Source organism: Tenrec ecaudatus, chromosome 1 (assembly GCF_050624435.1).
Source record: "Tenrec ecaudatus isolate mTenEca1 chromosome 1, mTenEca1.hap1, whole genome shotgun sequence".
In the NCBI taxonomy this organism is placed as follows: Eukaryota; Metazoa; Chordata; class Mammalia; order Afrosoricida; family Tenrecidae; genus Tenrec; species Tenrec ecaudatus.
Window position 1 is genome coordinate 230,794,172 of NC_134530.1, and position 18,908 is coordinate 230,813,079.

General features: G+C 45.4%; 2 protein-coding genes across 7 annotated transcripts in view; both read left to right on the plus strand.

Moving 5' to 3' along the window:
- Positions 1–1,724, plus strand: part of RCOR3 (REST corepressor 3) — a 50,703-nt gene extending 48,979 nt beyond the window's left edge. For all 5 annotated transcript variants that reach the window (XM_075530006.1, XM_075530021.1, XM_075530014.1 and 2 more), the window contains one exon: positions 280–1,724. In XM_075530006.1, coding sequence (XP_075386121.1) covers positions 280–624 — 345 coding nt within the window. In that variant the 3' untranslated portion in view covers positions 625–1,724. The remainder of the gene's footprint in view (positions 1–279) is intronic.
- An 11,453-nt stretch (positions 1,725–13,177) lies between these two features.
- Positions 13,178–18,908, plus strand: part of TRAF5 (TNF receptor associated factor 5) — a 58,047-nt gene continuing 52,316 nt past the window's right edge. For both annotated transcript variants that reach the window (XM_075530045.1, XM_075530054.1), the window contains exon 1: positions 13,178–13,294. The gene's annotated coding sequence lies outside the window, so the exon portion shown is untranslated. The remainder of the gene's footprint in view (positions 13,295–18,908) is intronic.

Here is an 18,908-nt window from a genome sequence, read left to right on the forward strand (position 1 = left end):
GAACGGAGAGTGTATTGTTCTTTCATAGTCTTATTTTTATTCCCAGTGTTAAGCTGTTTACTAATAAGATGCCTGTTTGGTAGCTTCATTGCTTTTTCAGTTTTGTTTTTGTTTTGTTTTGTTTTGTTTTGTTTAAAAGACAAGAAGCTTGTGCTTCCAATAAACACTGGTGTTATGTTTTGGTTTGATTTTGTTTTTCCTGTGACAGCCCAAACTATATTGTGTTAAGTTCATTTGGAGCCACCATCTCATGTGTGTGTTTTGTTTTCTCACCTCTAGGCACACACCCCACAGGCTCCTCGGACTCGGGGTCCATCACCTCCTGCCCCATCATCCACTCCAACACCAACAGCCCCCATTGCCACTCTGAACCAGCCTCCACCACTGCTTCGTCCAACACTGCCAGCTGCCCCTGCTCTTCACCGGCAGCCTCCTCCACTCCAGCAGCAGGCTCGGTTCATCCAGCCCCGGCCAACCTTAAATCAGCCTCCGCCACCTCTCATCCGCCCTGCTAATTCCATGCCACCCCGTCTAAACCCAAGACCAGGGTTGTCCACAGTCGGTGGTCCACAGCCCCCATCACTTATCGGGATTCAGACAGACTCACAGTCCTCACTGCACTAAAAACTACACTGGACAAACGGCAGTGACTCATCACCCCTCATTATCCCCGTGCTCATCTGACTGATGCAAACGAAAGGAAGGAATGGTCTGTCCTAGAGACCGAGGCTGCAGACTAGTTCTGTGGCAGTGGAGTAGCATAAGTGAATGGCAGCAGACATGTCTCACTAGACTAAAGTGTTACTCGGCAGGAAGCCTCCAGGTAGCCTCCTTTTCTAAAGTGTATGTTCAGCGAGGTGATCTCATAACCAGAAAAAAAAAAAAAGATTTAAGTATTCTACATACCAAGGTTTTTTTGTTATTGTTGTTTTGTTTGTACTATATTTATTTTATTGAAGTTCTTTATACACCGGCCTCTTCGTAGTCAGGGCTCTTCGTACAGGACTATTAATTTAGGAATTGTGAGAACTCCTTTCATTTCTTAAGGATGTTGGGGACCCCCCCCTTTTATTTAAAGCTTTTTTTTTAATTACACATTTTCCTATGTTAGGAGTGCAAGAATAAATAGCCTGCATTTTAGATTTTGACATAAGTTCATTTAATGCATATTTAAGAAGTTAAAGCTGCATATCCCTTTTTTCAAAAGATGTTGCTTTCTTTTCCAAAGGGATTTTAATATATTCCTTTAAAAGAAAGCAATTTAATCAATTGCAAAGCAATTATATGAAACCACAAAGAACGCACTGAACCTGTAGACCCTTTAACACATACATTCAAGGGTCCTAGTGCAAAATCCCTGTTGAAAGGTCGCTGGCTGTCGTCTGTCCGTAGCAAGAGGATTGGATTCGTGATTTTACATACAGACGAGAGCTTGTTAGTTCAAGTACAACGTCTAGGTTCCTTGAAAAGAGTTCATTTTTATTATTTTGCTTTTTAATGTTTCTAAATGCTATATGCTTTTTAACTTGTAGTTGCCTACACTTGGACACTTCAGAAGAGAATTCTATTTTGTCATTTATGTGGACAAGGTGGTTATGGAAGCCTTTATTTGCAATACCCTCTTTGTGTCGAGGTTTTTCTGAACTTAAAATCTCCTTCATACGTGTTACGATGGTCTGCGTTTAATATAAAAGATGTTTTCTCGATAAATCTCTATCGTACTATTTGGGTGCATTTGTGTATCCTTGCAGCCAGCCTGGACTACGCGTGTGGTTTAGGGTTAAATCGTCGTCATTTCATGAAATAAAATTAAGAATCTGTTCTCTGTTACCTAAAAATATATCAGTGGATTGTCACAATTGTGTTGTCAACTAAAAATGCCAAGATCCCTTTTTATAAAACAACAACACAATACTTCAAATCTTCTGAAATCCACACATAATCATTACGCACCTATGAAGAAAAAAAATTTTTCCCTATGAAGAAAATTTTGCAGGTGACAGTATTTCAGCAATGTGTTACAAATACTTTTTGATTCAACCATTTAACATTAGAATCATGGCTTGCGCAAAGGGACAGCTCACTTAGCTTACTGTACTAGTGGAACCCAAGGTTAAAATATGCGGGTTCACGTGTGGTTACATTGAAAACTACTTCACAACATGGACAGCATCTAAGGATGCTTTTTTGTTTTGAAAAGTCATGTTTTTCCCCAAACTGGAAAAAGTGGCCCTTGCCATTGATCTTAATGAACTAAAGAGCAAAAACGGAATCCATTGATTAGTATTACTTGTGAAATTTAGGCGGCCACTTTCCATAAGATCCCGAAGTCCTGGCGTAATATAAAAACCTTCCAGGATGAGTCCTTCCTCGTGGATCATCTCACAAAGTTCCTGGTCCTGGATTGTAACCAGGAGATCTAACAGATTTAAGAATTCTTAGTACTCAAGAATTTTACTTTAAAAGCCACAGGGGACAGTTATATATCTTAAAAGAAAAGCTAAGCAATTTTTAAGTACATAGATCGTCTTGCGTATGTGCATACTATACCTATACAACCTTTATTGTCTTGTCTGTCTTGTCTGTCAGTAGACCTTCAGTATACAGTATGTGGCGTATGTCAATCAAGTTGGACAGCCCCACCATCTGTTCAGCGGGCTCTCGTATATTGTGATTCATCTAACATCTGTCCTGCCCAACATGGGCCAAGGTGCCGCACCTGAGGCTGTGCTGTAATCTGGTTTCCATGCGTTAGAGCACACACTAGGAAAATCTTAGCTTCATTAGTCATATGACACATGTATATAGTGAGATGTCTTTATCGTGTGCTTTGCATATTTTGTAAATATTTTGCACGTCATTTATTTTTATTTTTCATTTAAGCAGTGTTTGGCCTGGAAGAGTGATATGCTTGCTGCTTAATCAAAGGATTAAAGATTTAAAGATGTCTATGTCTTCTATTTTTATATAATTTCATGTTGTATGAGGAATCTAGGACCTCTTTACTGTGAAATTCTAAATAGTGATTTTTATAAAAGCAAAACCTAGAAATCCCATAATAGCCAATTTCATTAATGTCAGGGTTATCACTTTGAAGAAATCTGCACCCAAGTGTTGTTTTTATTGCGTAACTAAAAATAAATCACTGTTGGTATACCTGGTAAGTTTAATGGAAACAATATTCTGTATAATTTAATTGAAATGTAATAAGGGTGGAGGTAAAGGTAAGTTATAATCAAAACGTCTATAATTCTTAAGTTTGCAATTAAATGAGTAAAATAGAATGTAAAATAAAGATTCAAGAATGTAAACATGTCTTAATAGGCCTACATTCTTTGTAGAACTATATGGAAGGGGGGCAAAGGGGACAGCTTTTGCCTCCCAAACAAAAGTCGGGGGGCGGAGGGGACAAGGAAGAATGAATGGGTGTGGGGACCCAGGCAAGAAGCAAGGAGAGTACTGTTGCATTCACAGAATTGCAACTAATGTTAAGGAAACAAAATGTGTAACGGTTATTAAGTGGAAAATCTCTGCGCTTTCACCCATACCGCAGTTAAAAAGTGTAGGGAGCAAGCAAAGAATGTGGCCGTCATGGCTTTAATAACTATTAATGCTGCAAGTACTTTACTTCAAGTAGCAAGTTTAGTTAATAGGTTGCGTTTCCATGTTCCTGCTGTCATAGAAACACTATGAAGTGCTGGAAAGAAGTCCTGACCAGTTAGCACTAAGGTGTCATTCTCAAGAAGATTAACAGGCTGGCTTTGAACGCTACCCGGAATCTACGCATGGACTTCCCCAAAATAGATGATGAATACATTTTAGACAACAGGAAACAAGGGAGAAAACTAAGATCTCTCATATTTTAAAAATATTCATTATAGATTAACTTCATATTAGACTAAAAATGTTAAAAGATAATAGACAATGGTTACAGAAAGTCTTTTACGAAGTCTGCTCTACTAGAGAATACTAGAAGCTTCACCTCATTTTCAGACAACTTTTGTGGGGATAGAGACTGCTTTCTCTCGGGGGTAGGGGTGCAGTAACCCCATTCTTCTTTATTACAGCTTTAACTTACCTGGTGAAGAATACTCTAGCAATGGGTTCCAAGTCTAAACATTAAAGGGAATGTTAAATATGAGTTGATCGTTTTTCAAAAGATTTTATTTCAGTGGCTGCCCAAGCAGCTGCTTGAGAAAAGGGCAGGGGGTGCGGAGACTCATCTGTCCTTCTCCTTCTCGAGTCCTGTATAGGGAAGAGAGAGCAGCAACCACAGAAACACCAGAAATGAGTGTCGGACTGAAGTGTTCACAAATGATGTCTGGCAAGCACTGGACTCCTAACTGCGTGGTTTGCAGTTCAAACCCACCAGCCGTTTCCGGTTGCTATATGAGGGGATCCGTTCCATGGCAGCAGATTGTCTCTCGATGGGGAATAGCCCATTACCGTGTGGTGAGTTCGTACGTCTCAGAATCCTACAGGTGGGATTTGGTGAGCAGGGTCTCAAGAAAGAGCCTGGAGGTGTCAGAGCTGTCTTCACCATGTACTCAAGGTGCGCGCTGATGTCCCTATGCTTTAGTTATCGCTCTTCCCGCCCCACTTTGGACTGACTTTGAAAGATTAATTATTTTATTCTGTATCATTTGGTTTTATGTAAACATAAGATGCAATTACCAATAACTAAGAAGGTCAATAATAAGGTGACTTCCATCAATGCCCTACTGCACCCTGATTGCCTCAACTCTTCCCCGTGACCTTTCTGTGGGTCTTTGAATAGCTTTTTAGAGAAGCATCATCCTCTGTCCTCACAGTTGCTTATTCACACATTTTGTCTTCAGCCATCATGGAGGTCGGAGTGGGGGTGGGGTGAGCATCCCAAAATGCCATTTTGTTAGAGCAAAGTGTTCTTGTATTGCTGGAGGGTATGAGCCCAAGGCCCATCCACAGCCTCAGTGTATTGCCTTATGTAACAAGTTGTAAGAACCCCCAATAAAGTGATCTTAAAAAGAAGGGAAAAAGGTGGCTTAAGAACTTCCCTGAATAGCTTTTTTTAGAATTATTTGTCTTAAAGAGATCTCTACCCCAGAACCAGAACCACTTAGGCTTGGCCACTGACCCTTTGCCCTTTCCAAAGGAGGGTGGGGGGGACTCGGTCACTTAGATGGCTTGCCTGGTTATTTAGCTTACAATGGAAGAGTCGCTCCTCTCTTGTCTTTAATATCTTGACCCTTTGTGCTATTAACTGATTATGACTTGAAATCAATGTCCTCATGTAACAAGTTAGCACAATAGATGTGATTTTGAGAGGCCTCCCTCAAAAAATAACTAAAACAGTTTAAAGCCAACCCCAGTGAACAAGCAACTTAACCTTTCTGAGCTCAGTTTCGTCTCGGAAGTGCTCTGGTGAGCTGGAGTCGGGAGCAGGGTTAGGAACCTGTGGGACGGGTAGGAAGCCCTGTGGGTTTCCGAGACTGTAAGGGTTGCTAGAGAGGCATGTTGAGATTTTGCCATAGCTTACTTGGATCTCTGTCACCTTGAATTATTAAGTATAATATAAATTTAAAAAGTCAAATACCAGGCTCAAGAGAACAGAATCTGGCTGAAATGACAATGATGAGAGAAATTTTTGAAAACTTTAGATAATAGTCCTAGAAAGCCAAGAGCATTGCCACCAGCACATGGAGACAGGTTTAGGACAAAACCTGACAGTATCCCATTTCCATGAAAGCCAAGGAGCAGGAGAATAGTGAGATTCTCATAAGAAGCCCATAATCTTATATTAGAAATGGACATGTGGACCAGCCACCTAAGATCCCTCCCTGCTAGTAGTCATGCCTTTTAGGTGTGGGCTGGACAGTGATTGTTTCTAACCAATGGAATACAAGAACAGGATGACATTTCTGTGATTAGGTCACATCAGGTGGTGGAGTCTGTCTTGCTAGCAGACAGTACTGCCTGTTCTGCTGGCATGTTTTAGAAGCCAGCTGCCAGGCTGGGACGTCCATGAGAGGAACAACTCAGGGCTGCCTCCTGCCAACAGCAAAGCACTGAGGCGCTCGGTTCAACCACCTGTGAGGAGCTCAATCCTGCCAACAAGCACGTATCCTTCCCAGGTAAATCCTGAGATGACTAGAGCCCAGCTGACACTGCAACAGCCTATGAGACCACAAAGCCCAGGACTCGGCCAAGCTGGGTCCACATTCCTGAGTCATAGAAACTCTGAAATGCTTTATTTTGAGCTGGGTGGGGGCAATTTGTTATCCAGCAATCAATAACTAACAAAGTGGATAATGATAAATCATGCTAATATTAATCAACAGGAAGTTGGAGAGACAACGTGGATTTAAAAGCCAAGAGTATTATATCACGTGATAAAGGTGATCATTTCATAATGACCAATGTAGGTAAACCCACCACTATCGTCCGTGGTTTCAGCACCCATCTCTCAACAACTGAGAGAGCCTGTGCAAGTCAAGCAAGCATCAGTAAGAATATAAAGGAGCTGGACAACATTCCCAACCACCTTTACCTGATTGCAATTTATAGATCATTGCAGCCTAAAGCGGCAGAATGAATACTTTCATGTGTACATGAAATATTGCCAAAACAGATCACAAACCTTAAACAAGTTTTAATGTAAAGGGAGTCAAATCATCTGAATTATGTTCTCTGAATAAGATGTTAGAAGTCAGCAGCGTAGAGAAATCTATTTTGAAATTAAACATTTCTAAATGTATGCATCAAAACAAATTACAAGAGAAATTAGAAAATATCTTGATTTGAATGCAAATGAAATAAAAATCTATGAGCTGTAGCAAGGCAGTACATAGGAAGAAATGTATAGCTTTTAACATTTATACCTTTAGGAAAAAGTGTCTTAAATCAATCATCTAAACCTTCATCTTAAAAACTAGGAGGGGATCCAGAACAGATGAACCCCTTGGGACCAGTAGTGAGAGTGGCAGGCAATACCGGGAGGGTGGAGGGAAGGTTGGGTGGAAAGGGGGAACCGATTACAAGGATCTACATATAACCTCCTCCCTGGTGGACGGACAACAGAAAAGGGAGATGTGGGACAGTGTAAGATATGACAAAATAATAATAATTTATAAATTATCAAGGTTTCATGGTGTGGGAAGGGAGGAGGGGAATAATGAGGAGCTGTTACCAAGGGCTCAAGTAGAAAGCAAATGTTTTGAGAAGAACAATGGCAGCAGATGTACAGATGTGCTTGACACAGTGGATGGATGGATGGATTGTGATGAGTTGTACAAGCCCCAATAAAATGATTTAAAAACACATACACACAAAATAAACTGCATGCACTTTACAGAGAAGATTCCATTTCCATTTTCAAACAGATTATTTTTTAATATTCTTTTAGCAATTAAACATAATAAATGATTTAAAATAAAATTTGTAAAGGGGTTATGTAACATAATCCAGTGGTATTTATCGTGAGAATGAAAGTTTAGCTTATCATCTGAAAAGCAACTAATGGCATGCAGCAGGGATCTTCAACCTTGACATGAATGATGTTTAGAACTAGCTGATTCCTTGTTGTACACTGGGGATGTATAGCAGTGTACCTTGACACTACTGACTAGATGCCAGGTAACAAATCATGAAGAGAAAGAAGAGATTGTGTGTGTGTGTGTGTGTGTGTGTGTGTGTGTGTGTGTGTGTGTTGGGAGCAGGGCTGAAGCCAATATAAAATAAATGACAACAGACATAGTATACGTCTTTATTTTTCAAGTTGCCATTTACAGTTACACACAGTAAATAAAAAACTGTGAAACGAGGTAGAACAAAATGGATTTAGGTCTTTCTTGAGTTCCTAAGCTAAAGAAGTAACTGTTGAACATATATATCCTTTTGAAAAAGAGGGAGGAAGATGGGGCTTTCTGCTCCTGAAAAGTTACAGACTCTGAAACTCACAGAATCCTTCAGGTCCGGAGGCCTGGCGTCAGCATCGCCTTGATGGCAATGAGTTTATGGAGTTGTTTGGTTTGGAAAAGAAAACCTTTTTTTCTTTCCAAATTTGCATCGGTCCTGGGAGAAAGCCTGCCATACCCTCCGCCTCTCTTGATGATCAGAGATGGGGTCGACATTTTGGCTAGAATCACAAGGACCACGTGTCGCTGGCTCGGGAAATGAAATACAGAAAAGCAATAGGTGTGCATTCATCTAGTCCCCATCCACAGTACGGCACCCAGCGAGGGAGCGCCGTGTGTGCAGACCCTGAGGTGCTGCTTTGGCTGCTGCCTCACACTTTCCAGGGGTGCGTCTCTGACAGGCACACACTTTCCACTGTAACTGGCAGTGGGAGCTTGAGAGACCATCAAAGGCTCGAGGAGAGGGTTTTTCCCCGTCTAATCTTACCGATCTCGAGGTGATGGAAGATGTGACCTTTTACCCTACTCTCCCCCACTGAAGTACATCATTCTTATCACAGAAAAGCAGCCTGTTTGTTGTTTCCCTCCAATGGGTGGCGCCCTCACCTCTCCTTCAGCTTGGTTTCCTTGACAGCCATGCCTGCAATCCCCACATTGTCACATTGTCCAGCAAGGTTAGCAGTTGAGTCTCTCTCAAGTCTGAGGCTATCTTGGGGTGTCTCGAGGAATAAGATAAATGTGTATATTTCATATCCTGACCTATTTTGCAGGTTCATTTGGAGACTGGATTCTGTTTATACAAATGAGGTGCTATATCTTATGTGGGATTTAGTGCCAAGTGTTTTCAAAACACTAACACAGCTTTTGTCATTAAATATTCACATCAGTCATTTCCTTGAGGGTCAGGGTAGTACAACAACTAAAGCACTAGAGCCAGACTTCCAGGTTTAAACCCACCTCTCTCCCAACCTAAGGAGCCTGGTGGCATAGTTACTAGTGAGGCTGCCAACTTCAGGGTCAGCTAGCGGTTCCGGTGGGAACTACTGTAAACAGTTGCAGTCTTGCAAACCACAGGGGCAGTTAGATCCTGTCGGATAAGGTCGCTGGGAGTCAGAATTGACTCCCTGCCGTGCGTTGAAGGTGAGCTTGGCTGCTACCCAGGAGGGCAGCAGTTTGAGAGCGCAGCTGCTCCATGCGAAAGAAATGAAGCTTTCTGGCCCCATAAAAGTTTACAGTTCCGAAGCCCACGGAACAGTTTCCTCTGTCCTGTAAGGTCATAAGGTCACAATGAGGCAGAAGTGACTCAACAACAGTGAGGTTGGGTTTCTCCCAACCTAAGAGTTTTGAAATTTGAGGAAAGTTTTTCAATAGATTAAATAGGTTAATAGTTAAATAAGTTAATATCAAGCACCGAGTACAGTACTTTGCATATAGTGCCACCTCCCAAAACAAAACATTGCCATCAATTCAGTTTCAGTTCATAACAACCCTAAAAGATAGAGTAGAACTGCCCCATGGGGTTTCCAAGGTTGTCTTCTACTGAAGGAGGCCCGGGGGTGTAGGACGATCCTCAAGGTCTACAGTTTGAAACAATCAGCCACTCAGCAGGAGAAAGATGAGGCTGTTTACTCCTATCAATAGTGATAGTCTCAGAAACTCACAGGGGCAGTTCTACCCTGTCCTATAGGGTCCCTGTGCATCAGAATTGCCCCAATGACAGTGGGTGAGTGTGTGATTCCTTACACAAGCTGACTGCTGCCTCTTTTTGTACAGAGAACATTGGAGATCAGAACCTCTGACCTTTTGAACAGCTGACCACTGCACCATGAGGGCTCCTTAATGCATGTTAGCTGTCATTTGTTTCATGTGTACATTGAGGGCCTGTCCTTCCTATTCACCTTCAAGATCCTTGAGGAAGGGGAGCCTGTCTCCCACCAGGCTGGACTGGGGACCAGTGTCTTTCTTTTCTGCTCTCTATTCTCTCAGTCACACCTCCTTGCTTTCTGTGGTCAACGGGGAGCCAAGAGCATGTTCTTGACATCCTAACATGCATTTTGAATTCTTGTATAGCTCCACTGAGACTCCTATCCTTAGAGTCCTGGGTTCCCTAAACCCCACGACAAGAAAGACTATCCCAGCATTGCTTTGAAAGTTTTGGTATTATTCCCAGTCAAAACCGACTGCTTGAATCAGTCGGAGGTGAGAGCTCCAGAAGGAAGGCAGGGAAGCGCCATCAGGGAAAGAACCAGGAGCCTGAGAATACCTGCATGAACAAGGGAGGCTTCAAAAAGGTTTTCATGAGGAAAAAGCAAACGACTGAAAAGATGATGGAATTTCCCCCACGAACAAAAGCCCCTTTGTAGACACATTCAATACTAATGCTTCCAGCCAATGCAAGGAGCTATCATTCAAACAAACAAACCAAACAGATTGCCTTATGTGTGGATGGCAATGCTACCTCTCATTCAATTTGACGTGTGTCTGGCCGGGATGCTAGAAGCTGTAACTGCAAATACCAGCAGAGTCACCAGAAATCTGACCAGAGGTTTCAGCAGAGCTTCCAGACTAAGAGTCTAGGAGAAGGAAGAAGGGGTCACTTCAGATGGACTGGCCACTGACAAACGTAAGCACAGCAGCAGAACAGTGTTTGAAACAGTACTGGAAGATCAAACGAAGACTGAGAAGAGCTACCTTCTCAAAGTAGCGCCAAGGTTCCTGATGTGGATTCCCAATGGGACCTTCACTTGCAGATGCAGTCTGGCTCCAATTGAGAAGAAAAAACTGCAAATATTCATTGGTAACCAGAATTTTGAATGTACACAGTATAAAACTAGGAAAACTGGAACTCCTCAAAAAGGAAATAGAACCCATAAAGATCCATACCCCAGGGCTGAAATGGACTGGGCGTGGCCGTTTGTAATTGGGCAATCATGGTTTCCTATGCCAGGATGACAAATTAGTGCAAATGAGAGGTGTGGAGTAGACAGTGGTGAAAGTGAGGGGCAGCAGAGAGGAACTGAAGGTCACCAAACACCTACCCTGTGTCAGGCAGGCCCAGATGAGGTGAGTTGGGTATCTCCAAATTCCTTCACAGAGTCATTAATCTGACTGTTTATCAGTTTTTAATCTGGATTTCTGGTTCCTCTTGGAAAATAGGAGTCCAGGCCAGAGCAGGCTGTCAGTGAGCCAGGGCAGCCCCTCCCTCCCAACCCCTATGTGCCGGCCCTTCCCAAACCCTAGGATTCCAGCGGCTTCCTTCCTCCTGTGTAGGTCCCTGCCTGGCTCCAATGTGTTCCTATGGTGTTGGCCCTCCTTGGAGATCAGCGGTTCTCAACCTGTGGGTCGAGACCCCTTTGTAGGTCGAATGACCCTTTCACAAGGGTTGCCCTACTCATAACCGTAGCAAAATTACCATGATGAAGTAGCAATGAAAATAATTTTATGGTTGGGGGTCACCAACACATGAGGAACTATTAAAGGGCCACGGCATTAGGAAGGTTGAGAACCACTGCTATAGATTGAATGAAATTCACTGCCATCCAGTGAATAATGCTCTCAGTGACCCAACAGGACAGAGTTAGAGCTGCCCAGTGAGTTTCCAAGACTGTAACTCTTTACCAGGCTAGAAGGCATTGTAAACCCTGGCAGGTAAGCCTGTGATGATAATCCCACTTAAGAGGGAGCTGCCCTTTGTTGGGTTATCAAGGCAGGGTTGGTATAGGTGTGTTTTCCATCAGTCTCTTGGAGACCTAAAAAAAAGATTAAACAGAGAAGGACTGAAATTGAAGCCAAAACCGGTGGAAGTTGCCAAGGAAGCTGAAGAGACGAAGCACCTTCCCCAGAGCGAGAGAAAGTCTTCCCCAGAGCTTGAAGTCAGACTTCTAGCCTCCTAAACTAGGAGAAAATAAAGTTCTGTTTGTGAAAACCTCCCACTTGTGGTATTTCTGTTACAGTAGCACTGGGTTAAAAAAAAAAAAGACTCCTGATGAGTCATTGAAGCTCAGATCAAGAAAGTGATGTTTCCTATTTCAAAAGGAAAGAGAGCTGATAGAGGTAGGGGGCAGAGGCGGAGAGGAAGTCCCTGGACAAGATGGGCTGACATGGTGGCTGCAACAACGGGCTCAAAGTGAAGAGCAATTGTGCAGATGGCTCCAGACCGGGCAGTGTTTCCTTCTGTTGTGCTTCAGAATCGACCCTCCGAAGCTGGGATTCTCGTCCCGGTCTGCTTAGAAATGTGCATGTAGGGGGACCAGACATCCCGCTTTGGGCGGGACAGTCCCAATTTTTAATAATTTTCCCCGCATCCCGCAGCGTTTTTTAAAAAATCCCGGTTTTTGGAAAGAATGCACGACAAGCTAGGGTATACGGTTTTCGGCTGCCAGGTGGCTATTTCGCCAGGATGAGTTTTATCAATGGTGTCCCGCTTTACCAATGTTAAAATCTGGTCACCTTGCGGCGGTTTCTTGCCTATACTCTTTACCAGATCACCACGTCCTTCTGCCTGGGATCCACTGGGTAGGTTAGCAATTGTGCTTTGACTCTCTGGGCCACTTTGCATAAAAGATGAGCATGGGTTCTCACTCTGAACATGGGACTCGGGAGTCAGAAGACAGGAAGTCAAGCTCCAGATAGAGCATTTGGACACTTCATTCCCAGTCGTTTTTCAGGACCTCAGCGATCTCGTCTGTAAAATGGGATCAAATGAGATGTTTGGTATAATGAACAGCCAGCTCTGGCAAGGATCAGACCTCAACTCAGATGTGAATCAGTGGATCAAAACACTGGGAGGATTGGGAGAGCCCTGGGGACATCCTGGTTATGTTGCTGGGCTGTTAGCGGATTGAAACCACCAGAAAGACTTCGTACTCCCCCAACAGGAAAGCACTGACTGAGCTTGCTTACTTCCTTGCTGGGGATCAACATGTGTGTAATCCAAAGCTATTTAGGGAAATGCTAAATAATTTCTATTTTTAGGTTAAGAGTCCTGGTGACGCCGTGGGTTCGGTGTGTTGGGCAGGTGACCGAAAGGCGTTAGGTGCCCAGCGTCTCCTTGGGAAAGAAGACCAGGCTGTCCGCTGCGGCGAACGTGCACACGTAGGGTGTGTGGGATCGACGTGATGGGAGTGGGGACCGGCTCCAGACCCAGCAGGTTCAGTCGCTAACTGCTGGAGGAACTGTTACCGGGCGCAACAGCGTCCTCCGCGCCCGCCCTTGCCCCACCCGCAGGCGCCCCTCCGCCCCCGACGGGCGCCCGGTCCCGCCTCAGTCCCCGCCCTGCCGCGCCCCTCCCTCCTCCCCAGCCGCGCTCGCGGGGCTCCGGGCTGAGAACCTCGCCCGCCTCCCCGGCGGGCTGCTCCCCGTGGCGCCGCGCACCGGCCGACCCCGCGCGCCCAGCCAACGTGAGTCCCCGCCGGTCGCCAGTCGCCGCCCGGGGCGGGTGGCGAGGGAGGATTAAGTTCCAGAGCTGCCGCGCGGCGGGGCGTGGGGTGGGGTGGAGACCCGGACGCTCTTGGGTGCGTTCCATTTATTTTGAAACCGAAAGCGCGGCGGCCCTGGGAGTCCCGGCTCGTGCGCCCTCCCGACGGCGGGTCTCCGGGAAGGCGCGGCGGCCGGGTGGGGAGGCCTAGGAAGGTCTGACCCAGGCGGCCGAGGTCTCGGCACCACGTTTGGGGCCAGCTGGCCGGGCAAGTGGCCGCCGCTGGCGGACGGGGGGCAGCGGGGCCCCGGCGCCTGTCGCTGTCTGGGTGGCCCGGGAACGGGTGGGAGGACGGCAACGCGGCGGGGCTGGTCGGGGCGAGGCGTGGACGCGGGGGGCCGGGTTCGGGGGTGCGGAACAAGTGCAGGGGTGCGTTCAGACGCCGGCACGTTGCAAACCATTGCGTCCCCACCCGCACACACACCGTAGGTGCCCTTCCACCTGGGCAACACCCGAGCCGCTCCACGTCTGCCCCGCCGTCCTGCGGGGCTTGCTCTGCTCGCCTCACCGCGCGCGCTGGGGAGCGCTCCAAAGGGGCCTTGGGGGAAACCGAGGAGCGCTCCTGGCATTCCTGGAATCTGGCTTCTCCCCACGCCGGATGGCCTCTCCTGTGTGACTGCTTCGTCGGGTCTTGGCGGCTTGGAAAATTTCCAGCGACTTACAGCGTCCGGCTGAGTGGGAATCGACGGATGGCAGTGCGTTTTTTGAGTGTGGGGCGCGCTCTAGCTGCTGGCCCCATTGGGCCGTTCTAGACCGACTTTCCAGGCTGGGTCGGCCTCCCGGTCGTTTCCATATTTGGCTATTTCAGATTTATTTTAATCACAACCCAGTGGCATCTCCGTGGCAGGCAGAGGAGCCCTAGAAGGATGAATCGTGCGGCGGGACTCCAGCTCCCAGCCTGGGCTGCACGCCCCACTTTCCTGCGCCCTCAGCACTGACCCTGTGTCCTCTGGGGACAACAAGCATCTAGTAACCGCTTTCATTTTGTAACTATTTGGGGGCACGGGACACACGTGCTGTGCGAGAATTGGCACCAGGCCGGTAGAATCCTAGCCCTTCTCTCAGGAATATTTGCATTTTGAAAGAGTTCTAGAAGAGTTAAAATGCAAATACATTGGTTGAAGTATTTTTCTGGTGGTGTAACAGTTAAGCGCCTCTGCTCATGGAAAGGTTGGCAATTCAAACCCACCTACCAGCTCCAGAGAAAAGCTTTGGCAATCTATTCACATAAAGATTACAGTTTAGGAATCCTTCCATGGGGGCAGTTCCCCTGGGTCCCTGGGTGGCTGGGAGGTGGGATTAACAGTACACAACAGCAATATCTGAGAAGAGACCAGTACTAGGTGTGTGTGATAATTTTAGGCAAGGGAAGGCTGGGTTAACACATCTCGAATCCAAAGTCCAGCTATTCACTCTGCCTTAAACACACGCAGGCAAAGACAACTGAGTTAGCAAAATGAGTGGTTTGGGTGAAAACTTGATCATGAAAAACACTCCCACGTTGGAAGCAGCAGTTCCAGCCACTCTGGCGGCATTCACAGCAAATCTGAGTGTTTTGATAAACTCATGGAATACAGAAGACGACCACAGTTTAGCCTGCTGGATGCGGTCTCCTCTGGAATATTCAACACATGGATGTGTTCTTGTAAGCAGTGCCAGGAGGCTTCAAAGAGTCCTGGGAAGAGCCCACTATCTTTTCATTCCATTTTCCACAAACATTTTGAAGTCCCTGGAGTTTTAAGCCACGCCCAAGAGTTAGTGTTTAAGTAGAAATTTCTATCCAAGCATTGCTTCTGACTTAATGATGAAGTGGAAAGTCTTTCACTCAGAAGTACTTTGAGAGGAAGCACCCAAGGCTCACATGCTTCCCAGCTGGTGTGGAGGCCTGTGGACTGACTGCCTTCTCTGTAGGGTGCCCCTAAGCTCATTGACAGGGACCCTCCTGCTGTGGTCACTCCTGACTGCAACAATGGGCTCCCACATAAGAACAATTGTGAAGACGGCCCAGGACCAGGCCTTGTTTCCTTCTGTTGTACACAGGGCACTGTGAGTCGGAATCAACTGGACTGGACGGCAGTCTATCAACAACAACAGGGCTTTGGTGTTATGGATTGTGAAATGATGGCTCAGATAAAGCCCATCAAGGTTGGAGATGTTTATGTTTGGGATCTGTTTGAATTTACTCAGAGTTGACATTCATATCCCATAAGGTACCAATCTTTTCTTTTTAAATACGATCCACTCGAGTGCCTGTCTGCTCAGAAGTGTGATTGTACCCCCTGGCTTCAACCCAAGGAAGTGATCACATGCTGAGAAGCACCTCATGCCATTCTCAGTTTTAGATTCTTTCCAAAGCCGAGAGAAAGCAGGGCAGGGCATTCCGCGGAAAGTGCACATCTCTGCTGGGAAGCTGTGGGAAGGTCTGTGTGCTGCTGTATGTTGGCTGGAAACAGAGAATTCATAGGGCAGGAGTGAAGAGTGATGCTCATGCATCAGTTGTTATTTATTTTGACAAATTTAAGTCAGACCCTTTTAAGGTGATGATGGTCAGAGGAATTCTCATTAACTCACTGTCATCAAGTTGATGCTGATTCACAGTGACCCTTTAGGACCGGGTAGAACTGCCCCTGTGGGTTTCCAAGACTGTACTTCTTTATGGTCATAGAAAGCCTCATCTTTCTCCAGAGGAGTGGCTGATAGCTTCAAACTGTTGACCTTTCGGAATACAGCCTAATACTCGACCACTAAGCCACCAGGGCCCTTTGAAAGGAATTATACATCTCATGAAGGAGTTTGAGGTTTTCCTAATAAAATAGACAGAACCAAACAATGCAAACATATTCTATAGCCTAGAAATTCTTAAGAGGGTCTTACTGGATCATAAACTCATTCATCCATAGCAACTATGGAATGGGAGCTTCTATTTATTGAGTAATACAGTCAGTTAAGGGTTTCATGCACATTTTACATGGATTGTGAATTTATAAGTATACAGTTCTGTGTAATAAATGGATTACTGAACAAAATGTCAACTGGTTTTGCTTATTTGGAAGACATTTCAAAGTATTGTGCTATTTTAGAATTATCAATTATTATTTAATGTTGTGTTAGTTTAGGTAGACTAGAGAAACAAATTCATAGACACTCATGTGTATAAGAGTGAATATTGAGAAAACATCCCAGCCCAGTCCAGATCAAGTCCATAAGTCCAATATTCACCCTTATGCCCGATACCAATGTAGAAATTCCTCTTCAAACTCACACAACACATGCAATGACACCCAGTGCAGGAAGATCACAGGACAGTGGGTGGAAAGTCTTGTGGATCCAGTGGCGGTAGAAACATCTCAGTGCTGGCAGGGGTCTCCATGTGGCTCCTCTTCCTAGAGGGCTCTGGCTGCATCAGTGTAGTTCCATCAGGCTCTTCTTCAGTAATGTCTTGCAGGGAATGAGTGTGTGTTGTGCCGCCAGTGAGTTATTTAGCTCTGCTGTGTCTCCACATGAGATCATCAAGCTGCGACCTGACTACCAGGCTAAACTCCACCTCTTCACTCTTACGTTTCCAATTGACAACAGATTATTTAACTACCACAGTCTTCAAAGCATGTGCCAGTGTAGCTGGGCCCTGAGTCTCAGTGTTCTGTCTTTGTAATCCACTTTGTGCTGTAGCTCCTCACCGCTGTGACATTCTTGAGACATGATTGGAGGCAGCTATGTTATAAAGGCAGGATACAATCTACAGGACTAGGTTGTGTTTTGAGCTCATCTCTTGAGATGTAAAAGGGATTAAACAAGTACATCCAAATGAGAGGGACCTGCTACCACCAAGAAAGAAGGATGACCTGTGTCTTTCGAACCCAGGGTCCCTCTGCTGATGTGAGGGGAGACCAGCCCTTAACACTGTCACGGGTTTGTAGGTGCAACTATATGGATATGATATATAAAGATTATAGTCAAGTCATAAGGAATAGAAGAGATAGGAGAGAGAGTAAAATAAAGGAGTCAGACACATTTCATGGTAGCATGATCAACTCAGCCCTTCTTGGTGGTCCACGTGGAGGCATGGGAGGAGAGGGCAGGAGAGAGTGATTTATTTCTAACCAAAGCTTACATATCTTTGGGAGTGTGCAAGACCCCTGATTACAGGTAATGACCTACGTCACAGGAAGGGGTTGTACCATAGGCAATATAGCAATGGGAGGGGGCGATCTAGGGGTATACATGCTATAGGAAGAGGAGGGGTTAAAGGTACACATGTGACAAGAATGGTGGATCCTAGATTCATGATGGTGGCCTAACCTTGATTGTCCTTGAGCTGGAGACTTGATTCATTCTAAGCTTTTGGAGGAAGCAATCCACTGTCCTTAACTGGAGGGAGTGAGCCCACCCACACTGGACCAGACAGTAGTCTGCTAGCTCTGGATGGCTGATGCCTGCAGGGAGATAACGTGACAATCATTTCCCATTAGTTGCAAGCAGTGTCCTAGGTCTGACATATATTTGGGGGAGAAAAGCTGGAGAAAAGTCTTTTTATATTCCATATGCTGAGAATCTTTTAGACTCGCAGGCAGATTGACGTCAAGACATTTGGAGATCTTCAAGGAACTCCAAGACTCACAGAGGCCGAAAGGAGACAAGGGGTCTCCTCTGAAATTATGATCCAACAGAGAGAGAGCGCACTCCACCAGAGCTGGTACTCTGAATTCAGACTTCTAACCTCCTTAACTGTTAGGGAATAAAGCGGTTTGTTAAAGCCACCTACCGGGTCATTTCTGTTAGAGTAGCTCTAGGTAATGAGATAGCAGCTATGTATTATGAAGTGGTGTCGTTGTGCCAGTATTTGAAGCTAGAAAGAGAAAAGGCATGTTACTAATATTTTCCATGTGTTTTCTCCTGAAAAAGAAGTTTGTGGAAACAAAACACAGCACAGCTGCCTCTAAATGTATTCTGTTGAACAAGAGACAGGACATGCTGTAGGAGAGACGGGTGTGAGACAGGAGCAGGAAATGCGTTTGGTTGTTGCTTTCTTGTTTTGCGGGATGTGTGTGTGTGTGTGTGTGTGTGTTTAATTCTGTGGAATGGTGTTTTTTTTTCCTCAGGCCCTGAGTTGGTTCTCTTTCTGGGTCCTAGACAAAGGCAGGAGAAACTCTCCTGTCCAAGCCAGCATCTGGATGGCCTACTCACGAGGAGATGATGGGGGAAGTGACTTGCCCGGGTCTGCTTTAGGGTGCAAAAGAGTCCCCAGCCTCAAATATCATTTGAAGAGAACATTTATTAAGTCTCAGAAAGGGCAAAGACACAGACACATTATCCAATGGGGGAGGCCATTATCCTGTTAGAAGACGCGCAGTCCGGAGGCTAGTTAAGTAAGGCGCGGAACAAAGGAAACTCTCGCAAAGTCATGATTCGTGGCAGGTTAATACATCACAGTTATGGCAGGAACAGGACCATGATTGGGATTTGCACTGTATGTTAGATAGAAGAGCTGACAACATTGGTCCTGGGTCTTACAATCAGGGCCTGACTAACAGGGCAGG